We start from the raw sequence: 15,777 nt of genomic DNA on the forward strand, positions 1-15,777 counted from the left end.
GCACCTGGCGGGGTTCAGCTTTATAAGAAAGTGAGGCTTTCCTCCAGTTATCATAGAAGCAGGGCAAGGGGCTGCCCCAGTCCAGGGGCCCTGCCCCTTTGTCCTGCCAGAGCTTGGGTACACATTTCCATTTGGTGAGTGACAAACGTGGGGCCTTTCTGGGTGAGGATATCGGGAGCATTAAGACACAAACACGAGACACAGCAGTCCTGGGTATATTTAACAATATATATTTATATATATATTTCTAGATCAGTACATTCAGTTTTAACTTGTTTTTTTCTTCACAAACAGAAGAACTCTTACAATAGTAGACTTTCTAAAATAAATACTATTAAAATAGAGCTTCAAAATAAATATTCTATACAAAGGGAACCTTCTGTGGTAACTTTTGTTGTGGGGGTGTGAAGGGACTACAGTGAAGAGGGAAAATGAAGTAAGAATGTGGTGGAATGGGAACCTTGAACAGCTTTTCTAACACAAAACCAAACTGTGGGGCAGTGAGAAGAGAAAGCAAGATAAGACACCACATGGAGTTACCCACAGCAAACATATGGCAGCGCAAGAATTGTCATCAACTGTCACAGTAAGCAGAGGGCATGAAAATACTTTCAGAAGGCATGAACCAGAAGGCCGGTGAAGCTTGCGGGATGCCCTAGTGAACCGAATTGTACAGTGCAAGTTGTGCTGCCCACACCCCGTCAGACATCTCCTGGGGCAGCATGGGAGAACATGAAGCTTTGAGGTGACGGAATCTGGGTGCTGGTCCCAACCAACACTTTACTTTCCATGTTGTGCAACCTTGGACAAGTCATTATCTAACTGGGTCTCACTCGATGTACACTGGGGACCCACGGAGACTCCAGCAATGCTGAAAGAACCAGATGTGTCACACGAAGGTCTTCCGTCTCTGTCAGCTATGAAAGGGCCCACATCAACAGCAGGGACTGGTCTCCACCTCCTTCCAGCCAGGGGTGGTGATACCTTGTTATGCCCCGTCATCTATCTGGGAGGGCTTTGCTCTCCTAGACCCAGTTCCCAGGGTGCTTGCTGGAGTGTTGGGCCTTCAAAAACCCACCCCCGAGAGGGGAGCAACCAGGGTCCCCTAGGACAAGTGTCCTGGACCCAGGCTTGTGGGCCCCACCCCCAATTCCTGGTAGAACCACCACCCACTCCAGGTTGACCAGAAGTGGAAACTAGCTGGCACTTTTCAAAAAAGGTAAAGATGAGGTCTAATCCAGCCAAGCAAACCGTTGGTGACAGAAAACACAATCATCCAGAAGCAGCCATAGAAATGTGTTGTCTTTCTGAGAGCTTGGTCCCTCAGTGGCCCTGGGCTGGCCCCCGGGGTCCACGGGCAAGCCAGTTTTCTTTTGTTTTGCCAAGAAGCCGAGAAAAACATGCTGAGGGCCTGCTATGCAAAGGAGCTGGGAGAAACCAAGCTGTTCCACTCCTTCCCTTCACCACCGAGCACATGGGACACGAGTTCTGCCGACATCCATTTAGCAGGTTAAATGCAAACTAAAAAGAACAAGCCAAAACGGGGGAGGGAAAAAAAAAGAAAACAGAAAACTAAAACCCAGAGACGTCCGTGTTTACAACTATGTACACAAAAAGTCAGGGTTCAGGAGGCTGTTTGCCAGAAACAGGGTCTGTAGAGAGGGGGTCGGTGGGGTAGGTGTGTGTGTGTGTATGTATACACAGCTTATGTATAACAGTTCTCCACAGAATGGGCGTGTAGAACACCATCACCAAAGTGCAACTTGCCACTGGGTCAAGTTTCCCATGGAGACATCTGAGGGAGAGGCTCTGGGAAAAGTTCCGAGGCCTCTCCAAGAGCGGACACGTGCCCTCTCGTTTGGGGGTTGACCTCGGCACACCTATTCTGAGGAAGACATCGCCAAGTCCCTTCAGTACACGTCTGATACATTCAATTAGTATAAGTGGTTGGCTGAATGTGTTTTTTCCTACCATTCTCTCCGTTTGTGCAAGAACATCCATCACGACTGTGGCAAGGGTAGCTACGTGAATCAGCCTTAGAAAATGCAGATGCAATATTTCATATTTGCCTTTTACAAGCTAGCAAGTGTTACATAAATAAAGCCTAACATAATAAGACCCTCCCCTCCTCTCCTCCAATCAATAAATACCTATGGTTACAATTAACTTATTCTAAATCATAAGATGTTACTACTAGTCTTCGAGAAGGGGGGAAAAGAAAAGTCCTTGAGAAGCACTGGATGCATGCCAATCACAGCCACCTGCCTCCTTGCCTCCTTTCTGGAGACAGTTCTGTTCCTACAGAACACACTGGAAATGCTCCAAACGCTCTACCTAATGCACTTCCAGTTTCACCTGGGGAGGCTTTTCTGACCCAAGCCACTTCCTCTCCTCGGGGGGTTGGGGAGACGACACAAAATACCACATGAAGCAAAAGCCCCGCAGAATAGCTGGGGAGGACCAGACACACTACAGCGTTTGCATGCAACAAGTACCTACCCACTGGACGTGCTGCACTTTCTGAGTCCTTTAGCACCTTGAGAGAAAGAGTTGCTACGTCTTTGGGGCTGTCGGGACGGGGTGGTGCGGCCACACACAGAAGCGGGGCTCAACCCCAAGAAGTCCCTGGGGAATGTTTTCCCTACCCACGCTCTTCCGACTCCCCCGTCAGGGCTTTCTAGCACTAAAATAGACTCTTTTTTCATCATCTGTCTATTTACATTAAAGATACAGACACATCACTGTACATAAAAGGCTATGACAGCAAGCAGCAGAATCAGAAGAGAAGAAACCCACACCCAGCTCGGCTCCACTGTCACTCTGCCAACGGGAGGTGCTGCCTCTCTTCTTTGCTGTTAAAATCCTCTTCTTGGTGGGGAGGGGGGTTGTTTCCTTGAGGTTGCTCGCCCCCCAGATTTTGAAATCAGCCCTTCCTGGGGGGTGGCCCAAAAGGAAGCAAGTGTTTTATTATTGTTTTCTAAAACACCGTTAGCATCTGGTTTAATTATTCTATAAAAACGTAATGACTGGATCCAGAGACCACAGCCTCAGACTCATTGGCAAAATGATATTTGGTCTCGCATTTGCCGCCCTGGGCTTCTCCACCCATAGTTTCTGAAAAGGATCTGGGTAGAGAGAACTTGGGACACGTAGCAGGCAGGTGAGCCTGTGACTCAATAAGAACTGGAGCACGGTGCTGTAAGTGGAACACCCCAAGAATTAGTGATAGAGCCAGAAGGGAGAGATGCTCTGTGTAGTGGCTCCTAAATCCATCTGTGGCTGCGGAGACAGAGCGAGGAAGGAGGCCTGGGCTAGCACCCGGGCCGTCCTGTTCTCAGGGGCTCCCGAGTATGTACAACAGGGACAGCCAGGTTCTACTACACCTTCCCCGAGATATCCCACTGTGGGGGAGGAAGGGGAGGAGGAGAAGTATAGACGTCAAGACTCCAAGGGGCTTCTTCGAAGGTCCCCTGGCCACTCAGTTAATGGTTCCTCCCAGGCAGCCAAAGAGAATGGAGGGGGGTGGGGGGGAGGGAGAGAGGCGGGAGAACTGGGAAGGCATTCAAGCAGCTGCAACTTCCGGATATGTGGCCACATCTGTGTTCCGTCTTCTGAAAAAAATCCCCCCACACCGCACCACGCCCCTGCCACTGTCTGTCTGACACAAAGTTCCAGGACCCTGAAAAAAACCCAAAGTGCTTCTTCATCCTTCTGGGGAAGAGGGTGGGTGATGGGGGTCTCTGTGTCTCTAGAAGCTGGGGCTGGGCGTGGGCAGACAGACAAGGTCAGCCTCAGGACACGAAAGCCTCTGGCCTCGCTGCGGTCTTCTCGGGCTTCGGAAGGGATCCAAGTTTCCAGGGGGAGCGCGGGGGCTTCAACCCAAAGTGTCAGAAAGGCTTGTCGGGTCTGCAGGCCTTGGCGTCGCTGGCGGTGGCCTTGCAAATGACGCTGTTCGTGTGCTTGCAGCGGCAACCAGGGCGGCGTAGGCGGTCGTAGCCGCGCTGGGCCAGCTTCACGCAGCCGGTGGCGGGCAGGTAGCACAGCAGGCAGGGCAGCACCAGGGAGAGGGCGCCCATGAAGGACCAGCGGGCGCAGCAGTTTGAGCGGGAGCAGGAGCAGGGGTGGTCAGCACACGAGCCCTCATCGTCCTCGTTGGTGCAGTGGTAGAAGACCCCCTGCACCAGGCACATGCAGGTGGCGTAGTTGACCAGGGTCTGCGCCGAGCACAGGCACTCCTGGTTGCAGACCCAGCAGGAGGGCAACGTCCGGGGGGACGCGCAGTCCTTGCACTTGCACTTCCCACAGGCCTCGCACAGCAGGAAGTGCTTGTCCAGCTCTGGTGGGACTCCTGGGCCCTTGAGGTCCAGCGGCTTGCAGTGGACAGCCTTGGGCTGGATACGCACAGCCCTCGGGGAGGCCTGGTCCGCCACGGGCGGTGGTGCCATGTGGTCTAAGAGCCGCTGGTCAGAGGACGTGCTGCTGCTGCTGCTCACAGAGCTGGGGCGCCCACTGAAGGAGATCCAGTGGTGGGTGACGTCCTGGTCACAGCGGGCAGGCATGGGGGCCAGCTCCGGGGCCCCACCCCGGGTCCGCTTAGGGCCGGTGGGGGGTGCCAGGCCAGGGTTGTCTATGTAGTCGTTCTCCACATGGCTAGTCTTCATCTGGTCGATGGGAAGGATGGTGAGTGGGTGTTGGAGCCGGCTGTGGGGCATTCGGCTGTCAAGAAGGGGCTGCACCATGAGTGAGCTGGGAGTCAAGGGGACGCTCTGTGGGATCGGGGGCTCCATGGGGCTGGAGGTCCTGGACTGCGCTGAGAAACAGGCTTCTAGGGGCCCTGGGGGGTGGGGAAAAGGAAGAGAGAATGGATTCCAGGCATCAGTGTTTGGCCTGTTAACACCCCCACCCCCATCAGGTCCTTGGGAGCCCAAATGAAACGGGAACTGGTTTCCCTTGGTGGACTCTCCAGCACTGAGGCTTCGATGTTTAATAACGACCGTAATAATAGTTAAGTGGTAGAAATAACACTTATTTAGCACTTAATATATGCCAGCCGCTCTCTTAAGCACCATAAATATTAAGTCACTGACTCTTCACAATAACCCTAAAACGTACCTTCTATTATTATCCCTTTTCCAGTTATAGAAAACTAACGTTCAAAGTCACTTGTCCAAGGTCACACAAAACTATCTGTAGCAGAACCAGGACTCAACCCTGGGCTGTCCAAGTTCATTTTTATAATCCCCGTGGAACATGCTCCTTTAGAGAGATAGCCCCATGGTGACCAACACAGGCAGGCTCTGGAATCAGAACCAAGTTTAAATTCTCCTCTCTGTGTTGCTGTGGATAAGGTTTATTAACCTCTATGCTTTAGTTCTGTCAACTGTAAAATGGGTTCTTGTGAGGATTAAGAGAGAAAATGCATATCCAGTACCTAGCACTTTGCTTGGCAGACACAGCAAGTGCTCAGTCATTAATCACCATCCCAGAGAGCAACAGTTTCGATTTCCTGAGCACTAATAAGCATTACACGCCAAGCATTGTGCTGAGTGCTGAGGATGTGGTGACTCGGAGAGGCAGCCCTTGTGTGCTCCCATGGCGTTTATCAACTGGATAAACAAAAGCCTTTATTTCAGATAGTCACAAGAGAAGGAAGGGCTGTATCTGATGCCTTCACGTCCAGGATATTAACTTATTACCAGCACTTCTAAGAGCCGCAACCTCCAGTGGCTAATAACCCCTGTAGGTGTGCTTCTGACAACTTGGATGGGAAATCCTCTTGAGGGGCACTCACATCGCCCATTTCCAAGTGCTGAGCTGAACATTCAGCCTAAATGCTATTTACTAGAATAGCTAAGCCAACCCTGGATCAGTTTCTAATTTCACCGAGAGAGTGCAATTTTAAGTTGGAATCAGGCCAGAGATTCAACTGCAGTGCCTGACACGGAACCCCAGGAAGTCACTTAAATCAAAGAGCGGAAACGGCTTGGTTCAGATTTAGAAAGTGCACATTGTTTTCTATTAGAAGTGCCATTTCCTTGCCTGCTGACCTTTACATTCGGAATTCGGCTGGAGATCAATTTAAAGAAATAGCAGCAGAAGGCCAAGACCTCTGCCCAAGGGGACACGATTTGGAATCCAAGAGAAAGATTAGACTCTGGGAAGATTCTACTAGGGGGTGGGGGTGGGGGACGGAACAGGGTGTATCATAGAAAGGGAAGATAACCGTCTGGAGAAAAAAGGCCATTGTATTAATGTGTTATGGGTGAGGGTTTTGGTAAATGCTTTTTCAAGATGCTAATGATGTTCTAATTAGAAGAGCTGAGACCCTGGGCCTCAGCCATTTGATTCATCTTCTCTCAAAGGTGATGCTTTAGAAGGGTGTGTAGACTCGTTTCTTCTTCCAGTTAACTTCATACCGATCCAGACTTGGGACAGAGTCGGCCCATCCCAATATTCCAATCACAGGAGAATGACCTCTCACTCAGGTGACTCATTCATACTTATCTATGTCTATAGTAAAGAGTGAAGAGGAAAAAAATGAAAGGTATTCAAAGCAACTCAGTATCATATTTCCCTTACTTGAAACAACAGTTTGATCAGAAATGGTTACATTGTTAGATGCTTTCCAGCCTGTCCGAAATGAAGAACTGCTCTGGATACAAAGTTCATGAAGGGGATAAAAGGGAATTTATTCACAGGATTCTCATCTGTATATCACCTACATTGTCAAATGCAAAAAGCATTAAGTCTTTTCTACAAGGTTCAGTGCTCAGTCAACTGATATTTCCCATTTGCACAGGGCATGAACTACTGGCTTTGCATTCATCGCCCTACCTGCTTAAAAGATGCTAGTATTTCTGTGCATGGTTTTTCCCATCTTGGAGAAAGTATGCCTAGGGGCAGCGCCTGCCTCCTGTTTCTACATTCCCTTCAGATGAAAAGAGCATCATCTTCAAATGGGAGGCTTCCTTCCCAGTGGTGGGTCTGTCACCAAGAAGCAGTCATTTGCTGTCATTCGCCAAGGCAGCCTCCTGTGGTCAGGGCTAGATGGAGGAATGTCAAGTAAGCACCTACGAGGAGTTTTTCCAAGGATCATGCTGGCCATAGGGGAGGAACTTCAGAGAGTGCTACCTCAGCCCACTTACATTTTGCAGGGCTTCCAAAGCCCTGCTTCTAGAATAAATGGGTTTGGAGTCAACAGAAGAGGGTTAAGAGCCCCCAGGTCCTTTACCTGGAGGAAAAGGGGTGACTAGGCAAAAGAATGGGAAATGCTGACAGAAGCACAGGATAAGACTCTCTGGCGCCAGCCAAGAGGTGCCTTAGCCAGAATCTCCACCCTGGACAAAGACAACACAATTCCCTTATTCTAGAAACTCAGGTCACAAATACTCAGGGTATTGCCAACAAAATGTCAGTAGCAGTTTAAAGGCTGCATTGCCCCATGTTGTTGGACTCTTGTCTCTTAGGACCAAGATTGGGACTTGCCCCAACCCGATGACCCATTCTCCTTTCCCCAATTCTGTTCCTGGAGTTCTCTAAGAACAGCCACGTTTTCTATGGATCAAGCAAGAGGCATGAGCAATGCTCAGAGATTTTAACAGGTCCTGGAATCAGAAGGCAGATACATGGGAAAAGTCCCACCAGGACACCGTGGTGGGAGCAGCAGCTACAGGCAATGGAGAAATTGGTATTAGAAGGTCTCCATCACCCTCCAGAGGCAGCTGTCAACATCTGGGTCTGCAGTTGGGGCCAGACACGGGAATGAGAGCTTGGTCCATGATGACTCAGCTCTCGGGACAGGCTGCATCCAGCATGGCTCCAGCAGGCATATTCTAAAATGCATCTTCCCTGAAATCCAAAACACTAATTCAAAAAGACATATGCACCCCATGTTCATTGCAGCATTGTTTACAACAGTCAAGATATGGAGGCAACCTAAGTGTCCATCGATAGACAAATGGATAAAGTGGCACATCTGTGCCATGATTACTCAGCCATAAAAAAGAATGAAATCTTACCATGTGCGACAACATGGATGGACCTAGTGGGTGTTGTGCTAAGTGAAGTAAGTCAGACAAAGACAAGTACCATATGATTTCACTTGTATGTGGAATCTAAAAAAAAAAAAAAAACACCCAAAAATGAATAGGCAAAACAGAAACAAACTTGTAGATTCAGAGAACAAATTGATGGTTGCCAGATGGGAGGGGGCTGGGGGATGGGGTAAAAAGGTGAAAGGGATTAAGAAGTACAAATTGGCAGTTACGAAATACTCACAGGGATGTAAAGTACAGCATAGGGAATGTAGTCAATAATATTGTAATAACTGTGTGATGTCAGATGGCTACTAGACTTACCAGGGTGATTACTTTATAAGGTACATACATATCTAATCACCATGTTGTATACCTGAAACCAATATAATGTTATATGTCAACTATAATTGAAAAATGAAATTAAAATAAAAATGAAAACAAAAACAAAACAAAAAATCTTGACTTGAAAAAATAAACTCCATCTTCCCTGTCATAACCCAGATCAGGATTCCTCCTTGGCCAACCAGCTCAGCTGGCTCAAAGCTGTACTGCTCAAATCTTCTCAGGCCTCATGGCCTCACCTCCCCATTAGCAGAGACCCTCCACAGGAGGGCTGAATTCATTTGGCTGACAAAGAAAAACAACTTCCGAGCAGCCAGTGTGATAACCCCTCAGCACAGCTAAATGATGTCTCAAAAGAAAAAAAAAAATCCAATCCTCAATTGGCTTCGAAGATCAATCTCTAATCTCTGCTCCCTGGGACACACCCACTCTCCAGTCTAAGCAACGGCTGCTGAACTTAAGTGCAGTTTAATATGTACTCTGCTTCCCCTGCAAGGAAGGAAGAGATTTATAATATAAATAGGAGAGAGCAGGCTTTGCCTCATTTAGGCTGTTTGGAAGACTGATGGCCAATTTGGAAGACTGTGGACAGAGAAACAAAGCCAGCACTCCACTTAGCCGGAGAAGCACCTCTATGGAGTTTTAGGTGGCGGTCTTATGGATTAGTATGAGGAAAGAAAACTTTCTCTCCACTCCAACCTTCTAATAATAATAAATAATAATTATAGAAGCAGCTAATATTTATGAAACATTTCTTGGTGTTAGGCTCTGTGCTAAGCCCTCCGTGATTTTCTCACGTAATCCTCACCATCTCTGTGGAGGATAGCACCCATTTTGGAGAGGGAAAAAAAAGGAAGAACAAAGGGTCACAGAGCTGGCAAGGGATCAGGGATGCGTTCAAACCCAGTAGCAGGAGCTCCAGAGTGCAGTCTCAGCCCTGCAGCCCTGACTTACAATAACTTCTGGTTATTCATGGAAAGGCATCAAAGTGTCCGTCACTTTCATAGCCATGAACGACACCAGTCTCCCTAGTTTGCCACCAGCCCTCAGGAACCGCGTCAGGCTATTTTCAGGCTCTTAACCAAACCAGCAGGGAAATGAAGCCAGGCAGGGCTGACAGGAGACTGGCCCCCAGTTAGGGGAATTTTCAGTGTGGAGAGCAGAGACGGGGGTTTGAAATCTGTCATTAAAGGAAGGCTTAGAGCTCAAGTTATCTTCATTTCCAATTCCATTTTCTTTGCTATCCCTTCTATCACTTCACCGCCTGTCCACCCCCCCCCCCGCCCCTCCTCCCAATTTACTAAGTGTTTTCATTTTCAGTTTTCTTAAAGTTTGAATGGGTCCCACTTGTAAGACCTCACCACAAAGCAGTTCCTAAGAGGAAAACCCTGGAGTGGGAGGGAATCCCCTCTCTCCTCCCACCTATAAAGCTGAACTTAAGGGTCCCTAGGGCTTCTTCATGGATGGGGCTTTCTGGTCTGTGGGGAAGGGGAAGGGAAGGAGGAGCCAGTGTTGGAGGAAGCCAAAAGAGAGTCCTAGAATACTGAATCTGCAAGACCCTGGAAAGCCCAGTGCACACAGACCTGTACTTGCAGCTTGGCCCCCTGTGAGCCTGAAACTGCATTTGTACCTGTCAGGTGGGGATGAGCATTGGACTGCTCCGTATGGGATGGCTGAAAAGAATCAAGGGGCATGTTAAATGTCCAGGCCACCCACCCACCCTTTCCTTTCCCCTTGACTTACCCTGAGGAGAGGAGTTGGGAAATACTAGGAAAACCAGACAGTTGTGCTTTGAAAACTGCAGGTCAGCTCATGACAAACTGGCAAGAGGCTAAGAATGAATGGGCAGTTTCTGCACTGCCCCATTCAGTCTCAGCAGGTTCTTTAGGGGATGATTGTTTAACCCTTTCACAGCTCAGCAAGAAAGGTCTCTAGGCTGCCAGAGAGATTGCCCACCACTAGTATCCCCCTATCCTACCACTTGGCTCTTTGTGACAACATCCCAGATTAGTCAATTAAGCTCCAACCAAACAAGGACTGATTGCTTCAAAACGGCTTTAAAGAGGAGGGGGCAGGAAGCCAAGGACTTGCCTTCCTTACACCCTAGTGAGGAAGGCAATCTCTGCATCTCTGCTGAGAATGGCCCCAGTAGGAGAATGAAGCATTTAGGCAGCTGGATTTGTCTGAGAGTCTGTACTCCTCCCTACCACCTCCCACTCCAGCGCCAGCACTAGGGAGCTCACCTCTCCCCATAATCTGTTGGAGATCACAAAAGAAAACAGCTGCTTTTCATCACTCTGTCCCATCACCAGTTATCACTTCCCAATCTTCTTCTCTCCCTCTTCCACAACCAATCAGCTGTGCTCCGAGCCCCAGGGCCCAGAGGATGTAGGAGAGGTCTCCTTGTACTTTGGCTCTGGGTAGTCTCACTGGCTTCAAATTTCGGCTTCAGGGTATTACCCCCATAATTGTTATCTGCTCAGATCCCCTTAAAGAGGGATTAGAAGTCAAGAGTGAGAGAAGAATGGGGCTAGAAGAAGCCTGTTCACACTGGAACAATTGGCCCACATCAAAGTTGGGGGGGGGGACCAGAAACCGAGACCCCCACAGGAGAACCCCCTCTCCCTGACACCAAGATCCTTGTATCTATCTCACCACCCTCCAGGAACAAATGAACTTATAATAGATTTTAGCTTACTCCTGGGATGGGGCAGGAAATGACTCCCCCTTCCGCCCACCAGAAAAAGAAAGATTAGCTGACGGGGGAGACAAGGGAAACCACTCTTCTTCTGCAAATGGCCACCTGCCCCAGACGGGCCCCTTCCCTCCTCCACTAGATCCAACACATCTGTGCGTCCTCCCCAGTGCCCTTGCTTCCTCCACTGACTGTCCTTGGAAAGAACAATCGTGACCACAGCTGAACGGTGGAGCTTTTTAAGCCCAGACACATGTCCCGGATACATCCCCAGCCTTGTCAGCTGTCCGGATCTGCAGGGTGGCCCCGGACCCCAAGAATATGCCACCTCTTACCTCATGCAGTGCTCCCACACCTCCTGTGTAGAAAGGAGTACCCGTATAGCCAGGGCCTCCGACTAGGTGCCCACGCGGAACAAGGAGCACAGCCCCAGTCCCTAGGGTTCTCCCTATTCTGCAAAAGGGGAGACTAGGGCCTGACCTTAGCAGGTTTCCTAATCACCATCAGCTCTGACCCCACTCCTCGCTTGGTCTGGAAGGAGTAAAACAGTTTTCAGGACGTTGCTCTTCATCACCTTCTTTCTCTGGCTCTTTGGAAAGAGCAAACATATATTCCAATGAGTCACTGCTTTCCCTTCTATGGGGAAGATCCAGGTTGGCCATGAGATAGAACCTTCACTCTTGCCATTCTCTTTCCTTAAAAACACGGTCATGTCTACATTTCAAATCCAAATTTTCAACTACATCCAGAGGTTTGTGCAAAAATTTTCAACTACATCCAGAGGTTTGTGCAAAAATCCTTCCCCAAGGTTTTTTCCCCAAGGTTTTTCTCAAGGTCCCTCCACCTCAGGAGGGACCAGATGACAGGCACTTTGGGTTTATATACAAATTAAAATGCCACAACTCTCTAAGAACGCTGAACTTCTCTGAAGAAAAAGGAGGCGGCTCCTTTCTACACCCCCTTGATATCAACACCTGGGCCCTACCCCTCGAGATGGCCTGAGGGAAGAAAAATGCTTGTCGGGGCCAGAAAATGTCACACCAAGGGAGTTTTAGCAACAAGAACTGGAAGAGAAGTCCCCACAAGTGATCCTAAAGTATTAAACCCCAGAGCAGCACCCCTGAGGACTAGTTCTGGAGGGTTAATGGGTGTCCCGTCTTAATTTTGTAAACCACTGACTTTCAAATTTTGCACTGAAAAGGCTCCCTTCATTTGTTATTAAAATCAGCCAAACCTCTGGGCAGTGGCAATGTTAGGTTTACCAGAGTGGGAAGTAAAGAATTTGAACTGAGCAGAACTGGACAGATGGCAGAATTCCAAACAGCCTCATCTCTTCACCTATTCTAGATGGCTGAAAACAAAACTGACATCTGCAAGCTCCAAATAATCACCAAGCCCCCAGCCTCTGCCCAGCTTTAGCCAGGAATCTTTCTGTGTCCCGTCTCCTCCCACCAAGCCCAACCAGAGCTTTAAGGAGACATTGCCATTTCAGAGGGTAATCTGGAAAAGGTCGTGGGAATGAGGAGAGCATTTACACTCCACAAAAAGGGAAATGACTCCTGAGTTCAGAATCTAAAAAGGAAGATAACCAAGAGATGTCTTTAATGTCTTCCTCACCCCAGCTGACCAACATTTGTCCATCAAGGTATCAGAAATCTGCCACCAAAATGCTCCCTACCTGGTACTGGCCACGCAGCTCAGTTGGTCAGTGTGTGCACTGCTCACATTAAGATTCGCCTGGCACCTCTTGGCAAATGAACACCCTCCCATGGGCTGGGAAAGAGGAAATTAATTTCACACTGGACGAGTCTACAACTTCTTTACCACTCGTCTGCTAAGAGAAAGTGGGTGGTGGGTGGGGGGGTGCAACTGCAGCCCTTCCTTTCCTATTCCACCCCACACTCACACATGAAGGGGGGAAAAGCTGAAAATTTCAGAGGTTTATGCTCCATTTGTGTGATGACCCAGAGAACTCTAAACACTGTGAAATCACCAGTGCAATATGGGTAGGGCCTCAGGCCAGAGCGAGCTTATTAAGTGATTGATAAGGCCACATTTCCTAAATGCTCTGGGCCTTCTCCTTCTAGCTTTGTATCTCGGAGCCTCATCAGAAAGATGGGTGAGCCTTGGTCAGCTAACCAGACAGACATGTACTTCTTCCTGCCCCTCCCCATACTGGAGAGAATCATACCACTGATTCGCAGGCAGGAAAGAGGTCGTCCCCATTAGATCTGGCCACCCCACTGAACCCACACCTTTCCATTCAACACAAACCATACTGAGGGCTCCCAAAGCCTGCATAAGCCAGAAGGCAGGCTCCTGCCCTCACCCAGGCCTGGCAATATGGATGCCCATCCAGCAGCTGGTGAAAGAGGCAGCCAGCAGCTCTTCCCTCTCCCCACCATCCAGCTCCTCCAACCCAGTACGCTTCCCCCGTCCATCGCTCAGCCCTCCAAGACACGCAACCATTTTCTGCCTCTCTTCCCTCCTCTGCCCAAAACCCCCAGCCCCCAATCAAATAGAACTGAGAAACCGCCTTCTTGCACAACAGCAGCTACTGTCTAAATGCTTTTTGATCGTCTGCATAGAGGGGGAACTGGGCACAGCCCTGGCCCCAGTGATGGAGCCAAGCTCCAGCTGCCTTGGCTGGCCAAATCCGCCCTCGCCCCCCCTTTCATGGCCCCCGTGGCCTTGGCGATTCAGATTTTTCAGAACGTACCGTCTCTATCCTTCTCTTTTCTCGGGTGCTGTCAAGCCTGGTACCCCCAAGAAGGAAGGAGGGAAAGCAGGAGCCTTATCTCTCCTACGCACGCAACCTCTTCCTCCACCTCCCACAAGCCCGGCGTTATGTAAACGCACCTTCAGCCCCCACCACAGCCCCAGCGCGGCCCCGGGGCCTCAAAGCCTGGCACAGCTCTGTGCCTGGGGATAGGGAGGCACGAGGAGGCCGAGAAGCCTCAGGCCCTGCAGAGGCCGAGGAAGGTAAAGGCAACTGCAAGGCAGTTGCACAGCATAAAATGCGGCAGCAGAGCAAAGGTCAGACGGCCAGAAACCGCCTGCCAGAGAGCAGAAATGCCCAGTCCCGGGCCAGCCCGGCGCTGACCATCGAGGGGGTAGGCAGAAGGGTAGAAAAGCCAGTTCGTCACGGCTCCGAAGGGGAAAGAAAAACCCACGTCGAGCATAGGCCGCTGCGGCGGGCTAGGAAGATCTATGGCAGAGCTGGCACTGTGGGCACCGAGCCCGGGGTGGGCGAGCCGCCCAGGGCGAGGGCACCCGCCGGACCCAAGAGTTGGCTCCTGACGGAGCCCAGAGCCCGAGGCGGGTGGTGGCAGGAGAAGGAAAGAAGCCAGGACAGAGGCAAACTCCCGGGGCACGCACTGGGCTTTCCGAGTTGCAGACAGCGGGGAAGCCGGGCTTGGCAATGCCCAGGGGTCGGAAACGCCGGTGGCAGGCTATGGACACCCCCGGCGCCGTGCCGACCCAGCCCAGCGCGTCCCGGAGCTGCGGCGCACCGCAGCGGCTCAAGGAGGCGCAGGGAGAGGGAAGAAACACCGAGGAGCGCCTAGAAATAGCGCACCATTTGCCCCAGCCCGAAGAGGAGTCGCGTCGCGGCTCGGAGGGGGACAGTTTCGGACCCTGAGACCGGCCAGGGACTTACTTTGAGGAGCCTCAGAGTCACGAGCATTGCTCCACGTCTGTGCAAATCCCCGAACCCAAGTGGGTCAGACGCCGCTGTCTTCGCAGACGCCGGCGGGAGGAACCCACACAGCTTCCTGCGCTCCGCAGCGCCAGCTCCGCGCTGTCAGCTTCTCTCGCTGCCTCCGCGGCGATGTTGCAACCACTGCCTGGGAAAATGGCTTTTTTATGAATGGGAGGGAAGGGAGCTCTAGTGCGCACGCGCGCCGCTCGCGATTCTATGAATGGGTGGGCACAAGAGACCCTGCGCGCGCATGCGCCGCACTCATAAATTTTTTTTTTTTTATGAATGGGGGGCCGGAAAAGAACTTAACCCGTGATTGCTGGGGCTGGCTCTCGCTCCTCCAGGGGCCGTCGTTCTTTTACAAAGAGGGGTGGAGGTTGTTGTTGCCTTCTTTTTTTTTTTAAATGAATGGAGGGCGGCGGCGACTGCTGCAGCTGGCTCAGCTGCGCGGGCTGTACCCCCTCCCAGCCTGCGAAAGGAGGTAAAGGCCACCTTCACGCCACTGCGGGCCTGGGCAAGAACCGTCAGTGTCGCTGGGGGCGGAGGGAGGGGGCATGCGGCCTCTGGATCCTAGGCCGAGAGCGGGCAGGGAGACGACACACGTAAATCTAGGGATCTTTACTCGCCGCAGGCATTCGTGGGGGCGGGGGAACTGCAAGACCCCTGCTGGGGGCCTTCTCTTTCTCTAGACTAGGAGCGTCGGGGGCGAGGGGTCTTGAAGCTGCGTTTACCAAAAATCAAGACAACGTCAAACGTCCATATCAAAGAAGGGTGGCGTGGGGGTTGCTGAGTGAATCTGGTTCCTTTCCTGATGCTGAGTCTCCCTTGAGTGAGTGCAGACCACCCCTCCCCCCATTTCTTGGGTGTGGACAGCGACAGGGCCGAGGCCTCTTCCGGCTCCCGTATCCTCCAGGGCGATGCTGGCTACTCTAGAGGAGACCTGGCTTTTGCCCCGCAGCAAACCCCTTCCCCACCCCCAGTGTAATGTCCGCAGTACCCCGGCG

General features: G+C 50.9%; 2 protein-coding genes across 4 annotated transcripts in view; one reads left to right on the plus strand and one right to left on the minus strand.

The window, feature by feature from the left end:
- Positions 1-214: 214 nt before the first annotated feature.
- Positions 215-14,958, minus strand: SPRY4 (sprouty RTK signaling antagonist 4). 3 transcript variants are annotated; one of them, XM_074313710.2, is made up of 3 exons: positions 14,732-14,958; positions 8,019-8,114; positions 215-4,834 (listed from the first exon to the last, which is right to left on the minus strand). In XM_074313710.2, exon 3 carries the CDS (start codon positions 4,785-4,787, stop codon positions 3,888-3,890), a length of 900 nt encoding a protein of 299 aa, XP_074169811.1. In that variant the 5' UTR covers positions 4,788-4,834; positions 8,019-8,114; positions 14,732-14,958; the 3' UTR covers positions 215-3,887. The 3 variants fall into 3 exon arrangements, with proteins under 3 accessions (XP_074169811.1, XP_019594666.1, XP_019594667.1); XM_019739107.3 differs by lacking the exon at positions 8,019-8,114 and having other exon boundaries at positions 14,732-14,957; XM_019739108.3 differs by lacking the exons at positions 8,019-8,114; positions 14,732-14,958 and adding an exon at positions 13,793-14,703.
- A 128-nt stretch (positions 14,959-15,086) lies between these two features.
- The window catches only part of ARHGAP26 (Rho GTPase activating protein 26), a 752,092-nt gene continuing 751,401 nt past the window's right edge, over positions 15,087-15,777 (plus strand). Inside the window, exon 1 of the mRNA XM_074313709.2 lies at positions 15,087-15,254. The gene's annotated coding sequence lies outside the window, so the exon portion shown is untranslated. The remainder of the gene's footprint in view (positions 15,255-15,777) is intronic.

Source organism: Rhinolophus sinicus, chromosome 5 (assembly GCF_057876585.1).
Source record: "Rhinolophus sinicus isolate RSI-liver-muscle chromosome 5, RSI-T2T, whole genome shotgun sequence".
Lineage (NCBI taxonomy): Eukaryota > Metazoa > Chordata > Mammalia > Chiroptera > Rhinolophidae > Rhinolophus > Rhinolophus sinicus.

Excerpts from the sequence above, each read along its gene's own strand:
- SPRY4 (XM_074313710.2), bottom strand. The coding sequence starts at position 4,787 with ATGGAGCCCCCGATCCCACAGAGCGTCCCCTTGACTCCCAGCTCACTC.